Source organism: Urocampus carinirostris, chromosome 3 (assembly GCF_059441175.1).
Source record: "Urocampus carinirostris isolate Australia breed hairy pipefish chromosome 3, RoL_Ucar_1.0, whole genome shotgun sequence".
NCBI classification, from domain to species: domain Eukaryota; kingdom Metazoa; phylum Chordata; class Actinopteri; order Syngnathiformes; family Syngnathidae; genus Urocampus; species Urocampus carinirostris.
The window spans coordinates 33,634,837-33,652,123 of NC_142351.1; the positions used below are offsets into that span (position 1 = coordinate 33,634,837).

General features: G+C 38.7%; 1 protein-coding gene across 11 annotated transcripts in view; it reads left to right on the forward strand.

Annotated features, from left to right (window-relative positions):
• agrn (agrin) overlaps window positions 1-17,287 on the forward strand; it is a 390,673-nt gene that overhangs the window by 192,102 nt on the left and 181,284 nt on the right. For all 11 annotated transcript variants that reach the window (XM_088331544.1, XM_088331552.1, XM_088331545.1 and 8 more), the window contains one exon: window positions 2,906-3,121. In XM_088331544.1, the coding sequence (XP_088187670.1) occupies window positions 2,906-3,121 (216 nt within the window). The remainder of the gene's footprint in view (window positions 1-2,905; window positions 3,122-17,287) is intronic.

Genomic DNA, 17,287 nt, shown 5'->3' on the forward strand with positions numbered 1-17,287 from the left:
GAGATATTATTCATGTACAGGGTTTGAACGAGTGCTTGAAATCCTTGCTTGATATTTTCATTTTGTGTTTTTAATGTTTGATAAGTACTTGAATTTTGGGTGAAATTAAGCTCAGGGAATGGTGTCATTGTAACCTGTGTAGTCCTTTGAGACATTTTGTGATTAAGGGCAATACAAATAAATGTGACTTGACTTGAAATGCTTGAAATCATGTCTGTGTTTCCCCGCAGTTTGACTTAATACACCACACATAAATGAAGAAAAAAAGAAATCAAATCTGCTTAATAATGACACCTGACGCTACAGGACAGCAGCTGGTATTAGTCCGTTTGGAATTATCATGTGAAGCGTCATTGCTCCCTACGTGTCACACCCAAGGGGATAGGTGAAGATCAAAATAGGGGTTGGTACTAAAGAAATTTAAAAAATGGCTTTGGAAGTGCTTAAAACGTGCTTAAAGTTTGCAATGAAGAAATGTTTATGAACTCCACATGTAGAGATGGCTCATCCTGTCGTAAAAACATATCTGGCGACAATGGAAAAGCAAGGCCAATAATATTTTTTATTGGTTTTTGTCAACCATGTTGACCTATCGTTGACGGCATAGTTCAGAGTCATTTGTTTGCAAGTCGTTTTATCACCTTTGGTCTGCGTGAGTGTGTGAGTGAAACCCGTACACGCAAGCACGTACTTGGACACGAATGGGCTTGGCTGCATGTGCTCGCAGACCTATTTTCCCAAGGCACAAAAGAGTCTGAGCTCAGGTAGCTGTCAGGCATTCTCCCACTGGGATTAGTGGGCATGTTTCTCTCTCAGGCACATGCACACACACTACTGTGTGGATTTCTCTCTCTCTGGATAGAATGAGATGCCTTGAGGTTATGTTGGACAGGTTGCACAAACATTGTGTGTATTTTGTGTGTATCACATTGTCGATCTACTTCAGCGAAAACCCGCAGTCCAAACTATGCGGACATGCTGGACTGCTTAAAGTCTCGGCCTGCTAGCCAGCGATAAGAAGTGTCTATGCGTGTGCAAGTGACTGTTAATGGGACGTGTTTCTCATCAGCACATGCAGCTTTACAAACTCTCACAAGTGTGAATTTGTCCACTGAGTTATGATCAGGTTAGGTACCTTGGAGAGTGTTTTCATTTTTTTGTATTTCGCTGGGACGTACTGCCAGCTGGCCCGCAAGCGGCCCTCAAAGTGAGTGCAGCACGGCACCAGCTGGAGCTGCCACAACACGGGTCAATTAGGTTCTAACTTGATGTTTTATGTCCACACGAAGTAGAGACACGGACAAGCGTATGCACATATTATTTTCTGCCTGTTCAATTTATTCTTGCAGCAGTGTGTCACTTTTATTTCCTGTCTTAATGTGAAGGACAAATTTGAAATGGCCCCATTCTTTTTAGAGTTGAGAATCATCACATTGATATGAATATGCGTTCTTTTGTGTTTTTTTAAACCCTTATTACTTCTGTCTTTTGCTCTTCACCAACCTCATTCAGGCATTATATTAACATGAACAAAATTTGAACAATACGAAAAGTTGAATAATAATTGAGTGTCTGTGTCTGGCAGACGCTGCAGGTCCCTTCTAAACAAAGGGGAACAGACTCAGACTCCAGGGCCATCACCACCCTAAACGAGCACACCGTACTTTGAAAAAGTTTATATATTGGCTGTGTATATTTGATATAAAATGATTATTTCATGTTTATTTCTTGACTCTTAATTTTCTGATACCCTTACAACTTAGGCAAGTCTTTAAGAACTACCCTGCAAATATTGGCATATTTGAATTCTTGTGTTACGTGTACTTTCATTTTCACACTATAAGCTGCATTTCCCAAAAGCGCACCCCCCAAAATATTTTTGGGGACATGTATTTCTCATATACTGTATAAGGCGCACTGGATATAAGGCGAATTGAATTAAACTATAGTAAGATCTACCTTTTATACACTTACAGTATATATCAGTAAATTAATTAATCAGTCGAAACTTATTACCACTATCACAAAACATTGTATGTAACGGGAATTGAACACATCTTGCGACAGAGGGAGCACCAAAACCAACATACAAATAGACCACTATTAATAAAGATGACATACCAAAAGACATTCAAATGTATCTAATTATCACACCACAAACAATTGTTAGCGGATGGAGAAAACAGAAAGTTGTCCCGAAAGATATAAATAAATGCAAACATCGCGACAAGGGAAATAACTCTTTGGTTTATCCGATGATGAATTGGACTTAATGTTTATTTTGATCTTTCAGTCCGTTTTTCAGTTTTTTCCATCGTCTGACATTCATTTCTGGCATCGTGAGTAAAAATAGTGAGATAATGAGATAAAATCTAATGCCATTTCAAATGTTAACTGTGTTACTAGTGGTCTAGTGGCCTGGACGGATCTATTGACACTAACAAAGATGTTATATAACGAAATTGTAAATATGCTTGATTGCTGTTAAGATTTTCGAGAAGGGTTGTTCAAACCTCACATTGTGTTTGCTGTTAAACGTCATATTGAAATATAATGTTGTGAATGTGCTTGATTGCTGTTGAGATTGTCAAGAGGGGTTGTTCAAACCTCACACTGTTTTTTGTTATTAGTGTCAATAAATTTGTTCAAACCGGAAAAAAAAACTCTCACTGCTCCGACCTGGGTTTGATTACTGTTGTATAGAATGTTTTGCGATTTTGGTCAGCGATGTTTTTCGATTAATCAATCTTTGCACAAATACAGTACCCTCATGTAGTAATGTACTATATGCATTTCCGATATTCTCCAAAGTATTTTGTAGTGTATACACTGCACCAGGTTGTCATCAATGACAATAAAGGCAAGTCAAATTCTGTTTTATTTATCATTTATTCTTCCTGTTCAGGCTGCCGAGGAAAGTTGTGCGGATTTGGCGCCGTGTGTGAGCGAGATCCGAACGACCCCTCTAACGGAGAGTGCGTGTGCAAGAGGGGCGAATGTCCATCCCTGGTCGCTCCGGTGTGCGGTTCCGATTCGTCCACCTACACCAACGAGTGTGAGCTTGAAAAAGCACAATGCCACACCCAGCGACGCATCAAGGTGCTGCGTAAGGGTCCGTGCTGTAAGTACAAGCAAAATCAATTACTTAATGGATGTAATGTTGTGGGGATACTAATTGTGTAGACATAAGCAATTACACAAGGTCAGTGTTTCTGAACTGGTGGGTCAGAACCCTAGAATCAGTCGCAGACCCATTTTCAGTGGGTCGTGGGCCTTCTCCTTGGCAAAATAATGTTAAGAAGAAGAAAAAATGGAGGGCCATCTACACTTATCAACAGTCGAGGGCAATGCCTTGCTCAATCTCTTATTTCTGTTCAGTCAATCGGTACATTTGACAAGGACCACATCTAATTTTTCTGTGATTTTATTTATTTTTTCTGCCCATAATTATGGGTCCCAAGAAAGTAAGTGATGAGGGAACGGAAAAGTGGAAAACAGTGATCACAAGGATCGAGTCGAAGCAAAAGATATAAATGTCGTACAAATGTCTGCCATTGTAGCGGTGCTGGAGGGTACAGTAAATGGTTTAAAAATGCTATATTTTTAGCTTTTTAAAGTAAAATAAGCTATATTAGCTACATATTTAAATAATAATTGATGTTTAGGTACCCAATTTATTCATATTTTGAATTTATTTTTGTATGTGGCTATTTTAAAGTAGTTATAGGGCGTGATGTATATTCGAGTTTATACGGCTAATCATTTTGTTTTTTGAAAACATAATAAATATACACTAATCTACTATCTCTGCTTCACACTGAACAATCCTTTCATTGGCTACAATTGAGAAGTGAAATGTCTTTCTTGTCATTAGAGTGGATCCGTGGGTCTTGCAGTCAGACCAGATGAGAACCAGTGCATTAGGTGATACTGGGTTGCAGAAGAAAAGAGAACAGTTATTCCCTGAAATCAAGTATTGTACTAGGTTTGAATAGAATGTAAATTGACCTTATGTATATAGTACCTATTTTACCACACTGAAGTGTGCTTTAAAATGACTCACATTCAACCATTCAAATGCACATTCATGAACCGGTGCTTGACTGCCTTTTTAGTTGTGCAGACACTAAAAATGGCAGCAAATACAGTAGTTGAATAAGATAACATTATTGGCAATATACAGGTTTTGTAAAGTCAGGTTACCACGTTCAGAAACCCAAATGTTCTATCATTTGGATTGTAATGTCTCAGATAATGGTCTGAACTACCCCTTTCATCAGCTGAATTTTCTTTTATTCTCTCTTATGTAATTCAGTTCATCCAAAGCTTTACTATAATGCCCACTTTTTTTCTACACCTTTTTTCTTTCTCATGGTTCCACAATTCCTCTTTGTTTTACAGTACACAAATTATACTTGTCAACTCTTGCCAAGTTGCTCAACAGGCCACATGTGAATTTTTTGATTCCTATTTGACATTTAAGTTTTGTTTTCTATGCTGAAAATGCCACAGTCGTATTTATACGTTGTCTCAGGGTTGTAGATAATGCAGTGTAAGTTCATACCTTTGGCAAGCAAAGCACAAGCACAACTTGTAAACACATTAGACATAGCACTAAAAAACACTTCTGTAGGGCGGAAGAAAAAAAACTACACTTTTTTTTTTTCGGATAAAAAGTAAAAGAACCAATGGTATCTCGAGTCCTGCGCCCCTTCCAATCAAGTTATTCCTGAACACCATGTAAACTGAGTTACCTAATGATTACTATTTATACAAACGGATAATCTGACTGGTCCATCAGACAAAATTAAAAGAATTATTCCTTTATGTTGGTCATTATGGTGACTACAAAGCCATAGATCATGAATCATAAGGAAAGCTGTTTCTAACAACTTGGGTTACTGTCTTTACCAGTAACACTAGTCATTATAGTGGTCGTCATATTAATTCAATATATAATAAAAAAGAAGCTTAAAGCGCATTTCCTCAGCAGGTCAGTCCTAGTTATCTCTTAATGCAGGTATGTAAAACATTTGGGCCGGAGGCTGGATCAGACCCGTTAGATGTTTTTATCAGGCCCACCATAAATTTCCGAGTATGTCAAAAAAGAAGTGAATCTCTAGGTCAGTGAATTTCAACAACTGTCCCGTGGCACACTAGTGTGCCGTGAGAGATCGTCAGCTGTGCCGTGAGAAATTATCCAATGTCACTTTTTGAAATTTAAAATTTAATAACACATTTATTAATCATTTTCTTCAAATATTATGTCATTGTCAGGTGTCTGTGCTGTAAAAACTGGGGGTATTATAAATTATATTGTAATTAAACATACTGATCAGTGTCATTTTTTAAACATTTTTGTTATTGGTGTGCCGCAAAATTTGTAAAAATGTAAAAAAAACGTGCCCTGGATCAAAAAAGGTTGAAAAACACTGCTCTAGGTTATTTTGTATGGTCTAAAACTGTAATCACTCTACTGATAAAAATGAACCGGTTAACACATTCAATGCCAAACTGAGTTTGACATCCCTGCCTAATAAGAGTCTGAAGTTTTGCTCATTTGCCTATACCATAGTTATCACTGATGTAGGTCTACTCTGTTCTGAATGCAGAATAAATATCCTCAAATGATAGACTACCACACTTGATCTATTTGAATGTTTGTCGTCAACTGTTGAAATCCCAGTCTCATCATTGACACATTGAATGACTGTCATACCTGAAGACTTTGATGACAACAGATTTATACTGGGATTTAAAATATTAGATCTCCTCCAAACTCCTAGACTCTTTCAGAGTGTTTTTTGCCATTCTAATAAACTCATCTAATGATCTAATATCACAAAGCAAACATTTTAAAGTCACTCTTCTTTCTAAGGCAACCAAACAAACATCTCAATTATGTCCCATGTTGTTTCGATACAGCTATATTTTGCCTGAATACCACATTAATCCTCACATACCGAGACTTCTATTAAAAAATGGGTCGGCCTCAGGTATCGTAGCCAGTGTGGTTATTCCAAATGTTATTGCATTGCAGCTTGGCTTCTGCAACCAATAACAGGCTTGGTGAGTGCTCACCGTAGGCAGGGAGAAAATGTGGGGATAAAGTGGCAAAAAGAGTAGCTGAAGAGGGAGGGTAGCAATAACTGAAATAGGTGTGTGCTAATACATTTGCTGTGGATAAGGACGGAAGAGGCAAAAAATGACTGAGGGAGGAAAAACAGTAATAAAAAGAAGCCAAACCTGCTTGTGTCCACCTCGCAGCAGAAGCAGTGCAATTACTGCAGGCAATCACAACATGTGGTCGATGCCAAAACCACATAAATAAGCACAACAATCCTAATGATGGCAATGACTGTGTTTGTCTTGCTGAATTTCACTTAGGGATGAAAATAATTGTTTTTAAAAGGTCACAATTAGACCGTGGGGAATACAATTGGCACCTAAAAATGCAATCCCCTCACAGTTGTTGTGTAGAGGGCACTTAGCTGGGGGTATATACTTGTTTTTCTCGCAACTTTGTTTTTATCCGGTTGTAAGTTGTATGGCAGGTTACCTTAACAACTCACTTTATATGATCTCAAGTCATGTTTATCTTTTATTCACGAGAGGTCTCAAAGAGCTGCACAGACTACCATTACACCATCTCCTGATCTAATACCTTTACTGATGGCAAGGATACACATTAAAAAACCTCAGCATTAGGAAAATAAAGAAACATTGAAAAGGGGCTGCAAATGAGGAATCCCTATTCTAGGATGACCAGGCTGCAATAGATGTTGCAAGGGCATCAAAAGACAATACAGACAGCATCAATATAAAAGATAGAAAATAACAGAAATTCCAGTTGACAGCTTTCTCTTCAAAATCTTGACCGATGCAGCAGGTTCGAGATGATAGCGTACATCAGGTCCAAGTGCCAGTACGACGGCTCGAAATGCATGCACTGTGCAACAACCCGGCTCATCCTTCTCCCTCAAGGACAAGAAGACAAGAGGATAACATCAACGTCACTCATAAGCTATTGAATATAATTGCAGATTTTATCTCAGAGGCAGAGTTATTCCACAGGATTGGGGCCTGAATAGAGAACGCGCTCAAACTTGCAGATTTTTTCTTGGCTCTTGTAATCATTCGTAGACCCGAGCAAAGTCTCCGAGCAGGAACATAGGGGGAAATTAAATCGGAAAGCTATGAGGGGGCAAATACATGCTAGATATTGGGAGAGACCGAGTATTACATAGCCTTAATCGAAACGAGAGGTAAGATCAGACTGGGACAGCAAAGAGTGAATTTTTGCAATGTTGTTAAAATGGAAAAAAATCTTTTGTATTAATATTCTTAACGTGCACTTAAAACAATAGCTTAAGATCAAATTGGACAGGTGAATTCTTGAGTAATTCTGGGTAATGTTGCATTTATTACATATAAAATTAGTTATTTGGTTAAATTACTTTCTCCAGTGAGGTAAGACTTGACTTGTGACATTACCTTCCGTTTAGAAACGTTTTTTTTGCCTCAGAATGCAAACAGTAGAATCAATTATGTTGAGTGGTTGTCTATCAATAATTCCGAAAATGTTTTCCTCCAAGTCACACATATTTCTTTCAGTTGGCTTCACGTCACCTGTAGAATTCCAGGAGAAAAAATAACATTTATGAGTAAATAAATAAATAAACATATACATATATTTTTTTTATAGTAAGATTTAATTGGCTGTCCCTACAAGATTGTCTTATTAAATGACCATTAGCCGGTTAATGATTCTCTTAACAGTCCGAGGTCCCTTTATGTCTTTGAAATTAATTCATATTTTCTTATGCCTCTCCGATCCATCCATCAGAAATAAGAAGTGTGTCTTATTAGTTTCATTGAAAAGGAAAACAATGTTTTTTGAAATCATTAATACAACATAATACAGGAAAATGTAAATAAAGTTAGTCTTCTGAGAAGGTAATTTAGCTAACAGTGAATTATATTTTACATTTTGTGTTTGACCTGTGCATATAATGTGTTTTAAAGTCAAATTAAGTTAAATACCCTAGATAACCTCATGGAAAAGAAAGCGATTGACTTGATTTAGTCTCAATTCAAGTTTTGAGTGCTTTAAGGTTACTTTGCTCATCCTCCAACTAGTGTATTGGTAAATATTATTGGTCTAGCACCATTTCAACTCTTTTAGGCTGACCGATACAAGTAGCTAAATGTGCCAGGTACCCAAGGAACAGAATCACAGACTTCAGTGTTACATGACAGGATTTATTAATATTATTGAAGCGAGTGAGTGTGGGGGACCAGAATCAGAAGGACGTCTTGTTGAATCCGACAAGGGGGTTGGGTGAGCGTGGAGCTGGAGACACCGACTTTTAGTGCGAGGGAGTCTGGAAACGAATGAGAGGAGCGTAGAGTTAACAGGAGACGTAGGCAACCAGTCAAGAACAGTTTTCTAAATTTCTAAATTCAAATGTGAGTATAACATGTATTAGCTTCTACAAAACCCAGTGGACAACGTTCCAGCACCGGTCGCTCGCCTCCAGCAGCGTTTGAAGGTTTCCACCATGTCTGAAAGCTGATGGGAAATCTCCCCACCTGTGCTGGTCGAGGTTTAAGGCTGGCCCAGGAATGAGGAGAAGGGACAGGGATATTGGTTGGGGCATGGCATAACAAACTATCTTCCATTGACAACCACGCCACTCCCACACCATATTGTGTGTTTCTCTGAAATTATGACATCATTGTAAGCCATTCTTCTAAGCAACAAAAAATACTTGGTAAATTGTCATAATTATTTATTTAGTATTTGCCACTGTCAATCAGTGTCCCTGTCTCTAACCACCAAGTTTTATGGCAGAAGCCCTGCTTTGTTTGCTGATCAAATGGCATAGATACAACAACATACATACTGTAGCTGTTTGTCATTGTGTATCAGTGTGTGCGAGTAAAACAAGTGATATGTGTGATGTGAAGCCAAGCATCTCTTATTCACTTTCTAAATTCAAGCCGCAATGACAGGTCTACCTAGGTCGATCTACCAGAGATTAAAGAGTTTCTGGTCAGCGTGGATCAGAAGAGAAAGTATGCACATTGGGCAGACTGAGCTGGACAGTGCAACTGGAAAGTACAGGAATTTTATTTTGGTTATGTTATGTCACAGACTTATTTGAAAATGGAATCCATATACCTTTTCATCAGAATTGTATGCAGGACAACCCATGATAATAATTTGGAAAGTATAATACAGTTAATTAAATATTGAATTTACCATTCATAACTCTTTACAGATTTTGAAGGCACTGCAATTGAAGCATTGGATTATTTGAGAATGGCCACATCGATTGGTTTGAAAACGGTTGCCTTCACGAAAAAACATCTGCATTTTTCCCCCTCACATAAACAACTTTCCCATTTGTAAGCAGCTGTGTTTGGCTTAAACTGATAACTTACGATTTTATAAACACAATCTATTTAATATTGTGATTAATTAGTTCATTAAAAACTTACGATTTTGATGTAGTTGTGTCAAAGAATTACGTCTCAACAGTAAACATTAGATATTGTGGGTTTGTCATTATATCAGTTCTAACATTTGTGTATTTTTTTAGGGGCCGGTGACACAGCCGTTTGCGGCTGAATCACGGCTAAAATTGTGCGGGTTTTTTTTGCCCGTGGTTGCCCGCGATGGAAAATGCGCAAAATTGGCCAACCCGCTGTTCATCGGTGGTATGCCCGCAAAACAGACGCCGGCAACTGTTCCGCTTCCTCGTCGCGTCATTTCTTTGTCATTTTCTCGTGTGGACCACGGGTATAAAAGCTCCCAAACCGGTGTTGTGCCCAAATCCGACTCCTACGCAACACCCCCACCCCCCACCCCCTCGCGTGAACGCGCATTCTGCTGCGATCGCTTTTGACTTTTTCATCCGCGTTAACAAACGCATTTTGTAGAATACGATCGCACTTTATTGTTTAAATAAAGCGTTATATAGACTAGGATCTCCCAATTGTTATAATTAGCTCGCTTTATTGTTTTAATAAGCGTTTTATATAGAATACGATCGCTTTTGTTGGAAGCGCAGCAGAATGCGCGTTCACGCGAGGGGGGGAGGATTTACCGTTCGATTACGTTCACAACAAAAACAAAGACGGAATGGTTTAAGTTGTATTACATTCCCAACAAATGCAAGACGAAGTGGTTTTGGTTATATGTTCGCCATTACATTCCCTAAAAGTGAGATAAAACGAGGTAAAAGTGGTTGTAGTAGCGAGGGGATGCAAATCTCGGCAGGGATGCATTTCTCGGATAACACCGGGCTGTAGAAATCATAACCACTCAAGACACAGTCCCGTGAAGATCAAGATTTCAAGCTATGGCATCATTTTTATTTTATTATCTTGAAAAGAAATGTCAAGAAATAAAAATGGATTAAGACGAGGTCACTACGCTGACGGGGATCCATGTTCACCCCCTTGACGTCCCGAGCACAACTGACGTGTGCTCGGCAAATCGCGCTGTATATATGCGGAGAAAGGCTAATTTCACGTAATAACACCGCGATACAGGCGCAGAACATGCTATTACCATGCTCCACCCACGATTACCCGCTGAAATTTCCCGTCCTACCCATGTGTAACCACGCCCTGGCCGCGGCCAGAGCACGTCGTTCCGCGTCATTTCCGCGTCATTACCTCGTGTTGACCACGTGTGCGGCACGCGGTTTAACACGTGCTCAAACTATTGAGCAGCTCAAAACTTTTGAGCAGCTCAAAACTTTTTCGCGCGGCCAACCGCGTGTGAATTTCCGACCTTGAGTAAAGCACTGCTGTATCTCGTCTATATGGCAGTCTCAAAACGTCCAAGAGCGCCCAACAGTGTCTGCTTCACCAGCTCAGTAGCCTAGATGGTAGTGTGCCCGCTTTGAGACTGGGAGGTCGCTGGTTCGCGCCTCGACCGAGACATACCTAATTGGTATAATGGCGGCGCCCTCTGGCTGCGGCTGCATCGACTCGCTACAACGGGTCAGATGTATCGACATTTCGTTCTGTGTACATTGTTACAAAGAATGACAATACAAAGGAAATTATTATTATTATTATTATTATTATTCACGTCCAGAAATTTCTGGCCGTGGTTCAGCCTCGATACGCTCGTGAAAGGCTGTGTACCCGCGCTCTGAAGAATTGAGCAGCGCATTTCCGACTGCGTGTTAAGCACCGCTGTATCTCGTCTGTATGGCGATCTCAAAGCGTCCAATAGCGTCCGCCTCACAGGCAGAAATTTCTGGCCGTGATTCAGCCACAAATGTCTGTGTGACCGGCCCCTTAAATGTAATTTCGACAAGCTTTTTTATAAGATCCACTTCTGTTTTGGAAAACAGTGAAAACCTTTTTTTACTTTTTTTTTAATATTTAATTTGATTGTGCATTGAACAGCGAATTTCAAATCATGGCTTGTTTTTTAGCAAAATGATTCACGGTAAAAAAAAGTTGAATTTGTATTTGTTGACTACCGTATTTTCCGCACTATAAGGCGCACCTAAAAGCCTTTATTTTTTTCAAAAGCTGACCAAGCGCCTTATAATACAGTGCGCCTTATTTATGGATCAATATTAAATCGCAAAGTTTTCCAACTAACTTGCACCCGCCGACTAGATTTTCCCCCGAACGCCAAGTAGTACGCGGTGTATGCTGGGATTTATTTACCGGCGTTTCATTGGCTAACCAATGTGTCAATCATCATTTGAATCGATCACTATTGGCTTAAATTATTCGGAGGTCAAGGGGCGGATCCTTTTTATCATTTACAGGCTGGCATTGGCTTGAACGGCAAAACAAAGCCTGCAATTGGCCGAAAAAGATGTGTCAATCATCAGTTGAATCGATCACTATTGGCTAAAGTTATTCGGAGGTCAAGGGGCGGATCCTTTTTATCATGTACAGGCTGGCATTGGCTTAAACGGCAAAACAAAGCCTGCAATTGGCCGAAAAAGATGAATTGTAAATATTTTATTCTCCTGGATTTACTACCCTCACGGATATAAGAGGACATTGGCTGCACATTATTATGAACACAACTACTTCGGTGAGCTACTCCGGGTTTTATATTGTCCCTGTATCTTGTTTCAGACTGAACTCGATGTTTCTGTGAGCGGTTCAGATAATGGATGGAATGGAGTGTCTATTTTTAAATTAAACTCAATTCCAAGTGTTTATTGTCATATGCACAGTAAAGTTGCGAGCGAAAAAGAAAATAGAAACTAAGGAATGGTTGGAATTTCTTGAATCCCAAGACTTTAACCTTCCGAATGATGGAACGATGCATTTGAGTGACATCGTACGGACACCGCATCCGCACGTGTTCTCGACACGTATTTGCGTCTTTGCAAGCTTTGGGAATGTTAAGGGGGTAATAAGTTTGAGTGAACTATCTGACTGTTTTGTCGACGTTCCCATTCTAGCGCCTTATAATCCGGTGCGTCTTATGTATGTCAAAAATAGGACCAAAAACTATTTTTTCGGGGTGCGCCCTATAACCCGGTGCGCCTTATAGTGCGGAAAATACGGTAATTGATAAAATGCAGGATGCAGAAATCACTTGTTAAAATCATCTTTAATGCTCACACCTTGCCAATCTTATTGATGGGCAAACATTTGCAAATTATTGTTAGTTCACAAACATTGATTTCTCTTTAAGGTTTGTCCAACGTTGCAGTCGTTATCCAACTGTTTTGTTTTACCCAAGGGGTAAGCAAATCCGATCTTTAGGGGGAGACTGTCCAGCATGTTTTGGAGGATGCCTTCTTCCACTAAAGGTGATTTAAATAAGCTCTGCAGGAGCTTGATATCCATCCTGGCTATTTGATTCATCGAAAAATAAAGTCACCCCTGAAATATTTGTCTTCTATTTTTCAATTCACCTATAAATCGGAAGCTTTAAAATGATGCTTTTTTTTCATTAACAAATTTCAAGCAAATACAAATGATCTTTTCGTTTTGAATAAAACTGAAAGAAATAACAATGACAGGATCAACTAAACAAAATACAGACGCTCCCCTCCTTTCGACCATTCGACTTACGCAAAACCGTAGACAAACATTTTTTTCGGGATGTCGAAAAATATCCGGACATTGCTGTAAGTTAGATTTTTTTATCGTGTGCACCTTTTGCCGAGTAGAGGACAGAACTGCAGTACTTCTTTCCGCCACGTGGCGCTGTGAGAGGTCACCCAGCATCCACCCCGAAGAAAAAATCTGCTTTCTACTTCCTAGTTCGTGTTTAAACACACTGCACTGTATCTCTAGCATGCTAGGAACTTAGTCATTTTTACGGTTTAATATCTCGTCCATCCATTCAATATGGCTATTGTAAGGTGTAAAGAAGAGGCAAGATGTTTCATTCGAAATGAAAGTGGAATAAGAAAGGTTGATGTGGTTGAGAAAAGGGTAGGATCGTTTTGTTTTTTTTATCCACTTTTTACCACGGAGAAGGAAGACGCCTAACTCTTTCAAAAGTAAGTTAAACTTAACTTTATTTATCTTTATAATCAAATCAGGTCATGTTTATGTGTATTGCCCATAATCACAAGGAGTCTTGAAGGGCGTCACAAACCACAGAATGTCAACACCTAAGGTGTAGCTTTGTTTTTCAGTACTATGCTTTATCATTCAGTCTGCTTTGTAATGTTATATAGCATATTATTTTATTGATCGTTTATTATGATTTTTTTCTCTCTTACATTTCAGCTTTAGGCCATCTGTCGCCCTTCGCAAGGCTTTTGTGTGTTACAAACAACAACTCTAGCGTTTAGATGAATAGTGGACAAATGACCACATTCACTGAGTAGCATCTCACCAAAGAGGCCAGCAAAACAGACATTTAGTGTATCAATGTTATAATGTTAGTCCTTTCCCGCAGGCCACATGTTGAGGGCTTTTGTTGCTGTGTAATATTTATATTAATGGCCCCGGGCCAGCTTTTTCATTATCTTCATTCCCGTTTTAATGGATACATTTTGTGTTGGTCAAGCTGTAAAACGATAAATGACCTAAGATGTGATACAAATGAAAAGGAAAGGCCTTTTTCAGAGTGAATGCCTGATAACTGCAATAAATGGGGAATGGCAGTGAGAAAAAAAGAAAAAAAATGGCACATGGGAAAATAATCGATTAAAACATCAAAAATGAAATGCCCCCGACCGATGCTGTATATTTGGGGGTGGGGGTTTACTGTCCATATGATTGAATATTAAAATGTTAATATATTGAAAGTTGACTGCCTTTTTCAGAATTATTTAATTCATTTTTTTAATATTGTTTTGCTGGAATTAATGGCATCAGGGTCAGTACGGTTGTTTGAAATCCTTGAAAATTCTGGAATTCAGCTTGAATAATGATGTATTGTCAAGGTTTGAAAAGAGCTTAACCTTTAATTGCTTGTAAATGCTTGAAATGGTTGCTGACACTGCTTTATGGTGGCTTTGTTCTGCCATTGCATTTCTCCTTCCCTCGTGAATAACGGCAGCTGACTTCAATTTGTATGGTGTTTTCCTATGAAGCCTGATCACCCTTTACGAGTCACGCCCAAGAGGACAAGTACATGCTACCTCCAAACAGGGCACTATGAAATGTGTGTTAGTGCAAACATTTCTTATCAGTGTTTCCCAGTGGTAAATTGTAATTTAAAATCTTCCTGCTTCTGAAAATGTAAGCTACGCATTACTGTAATTTACTGTAATTTTTACCCAACAAATATTTTGGAGATTTACTCAAATCTAAGACTCATACGTCATGATAAATGCAAACACAAGATTAAAAAAACACATGTAAACCGCAAATACATTTGTGGCTCTGCGAAATACATGATACTCTGGATTTCTTCTTTTAATGGTACTGGAGAAATTGGAAAAGCGGCTTTGAAAGTCCTGAGAAAGTGCTTGAGTTTTGGCCTTAAAAAAGGGTGTAAGAACCCTGTGGCATCCTAAAAATGGGCTCACGTTACTTTTGGGAAAACAACAACCATAAGTTAATAGTATTCTCCCTCTCGGCCTGTATAGGCCTATGCGCCCCCTCCCAGGGAAAAACTGGAAATTGTTGGAACTCATCTTGTGCATCCACTGTAGCGGAACATGGATTTTCATTCTTACTTTTGCTTTGTGTAAGCACAGCAGGCAGGGCAGAATGCAAGTGTGCATGTGGGTGTATTGGACTGTAACTCGCTCTGTGATTGTTATGTGTCTGTGTTTATGTCTTCCACTCAACACCTGAGCAGTAACAATGCATCTCAGGAGAAGAAGCTCACTTACTGTACGTCCACATAGTGAATGGAGAAAGACATAAAGCTCCTTTGCCTGCTGATTCATCTGCTACCTTTGCTAGCAGCACAATGAGAACTATGGACAGCATCCATTGTTTATCAAATCCAGACTATAGCATGCGGTGATAATAAAAGATTATAGTGGGCAAGTTGACAGCAGCGAGAATTGTAAAACAATAGTTTCCAAATGACCATCAATGTACTCTTACGCAGTAGATGTAGCACATTTTATTGTGATATAGCACTGTTTGGTGTCACATGATCTTCTGGAGGACTAAGAAAGTTAAATATGCACTATAACTGTTCTACTGATACCGGTAATAAACTCCTGCTTCTAGAGACCAGTAGCAATAACCGGAAAACTTTTTTTTACATATATTCTAATACGTGATATATTCCTAAAAGATCATAGAAACGTAAACATACAAAATTCATTCTTTTATGTCGTGTATAGTTTCATTTACTTTACAATTACCTTGCACAACTCTGGTAAACATGTCTACTTTGTATGTACAGTCATTACTAATATAGGTGATGGCTTGCAAAAGGTGTACAGACCATCAAAATATGTACACAACATATTTTCTTCGTCTTTATACAGATGTTGAGTCCTGAAAAGTAAGACATTGTTTCGAAAAAAGACATTCTTTTGGCGGACTTTAAAAACCCAGACGCAGGAATGAAAAATACAAATCCATACAAAAAACACACTCAAAAACTGTACTCACTAAAGTTCACAATCCCATAAATCCCAGGTCATTCTCAACAATATACTGAAAAATACAAATCGATACAAAAAACACTCAAAAATTGTGCTCACTAAAGTTCACAAGGCCATAAATCCCAAGTCATTTTCAACAATATATTGGCTGAGCTCTTGTTTGCAACTTTGGGGAAAGTTAGAAAGGAGACTCAACCAAGTTTTGACACTGCATACTACTTCAGAAAATCAAAATATTACAACAAGGAATGGAAATAGAGTACTTAAAATCCATCTAACAAGTATTGTTGGCTAATTGGATATTACCGAGTGGCTCAAGTATAACCAATTATCAAATCAATTTTGGGGAAGGGGGCAATGCCTTGTAATCATCCTTACACAAAAGGAGCATATACTGTAATGTTACCAATGAGGCTTCATTTCTGTACTGTATTTCTGGAAAATGTAAATTTTGCTGTGAAAAATGTTGTTATTATTTGGTAGATTGACTGCAACTGCATTTACCCGCAATTTATATTTGGACTGGTAGCAAAACCAATCTTCAACACCTAGCCATTTGTTTAAGTTAGGTTTAGTACACTGCCTTTGATGCAGCCTAAAGATTGTGATTTTCATATTCTACCAATCCCACCCTATAGAGAGCATGCAGATAGAATATTAAAGAATGGCACAATGTCCTCTACCTGCAGACAAACAAACAAGCAGGGGGATGTATTCAATAGCTTCCTCAAAGACTGGAAATGCTCCCAAGGAGAAACAAAAAAGTCTTCCTTTGGCACTTGTAAAGTGAAGAGCCTTAAATCAAGCTGTTGTCACTCGCTTGCTTTTCTTGTTTTAGGTTTTGTTCTTTTTTTGTGGTATTTTTTAACTGGGCTGTAAAAAGTGCAGATTTATCCTCTAACTGTCTTAACTGGGTACAGAGAAGAGTGCAAAGGTTAGTGAACCTCCAAACAAGATTATTTCTCAGGTTCGCATCTTGTATTTTTCCTCTCCATTTTCTGCTCTGACTTGTGATATTGGTTTTGTAACACCTTCTGCTCAATGGCAGAAATGCATGTTATTTTAACCTCATTCATACACTACAGCCATGTATTTTCCTTCATTCTTTTATCTTTTATCTTTTGCTGTCCCTGAGTCCGGCATTATTCTATTCATTGAGGAATTTCTGGTTAAGAGAATTGATCATTACCTTTTGAAGGAAACAGACTTTACATTTGTTTGCGCTTTGGCACTTTAGTGTGATTCATGATGCAAAT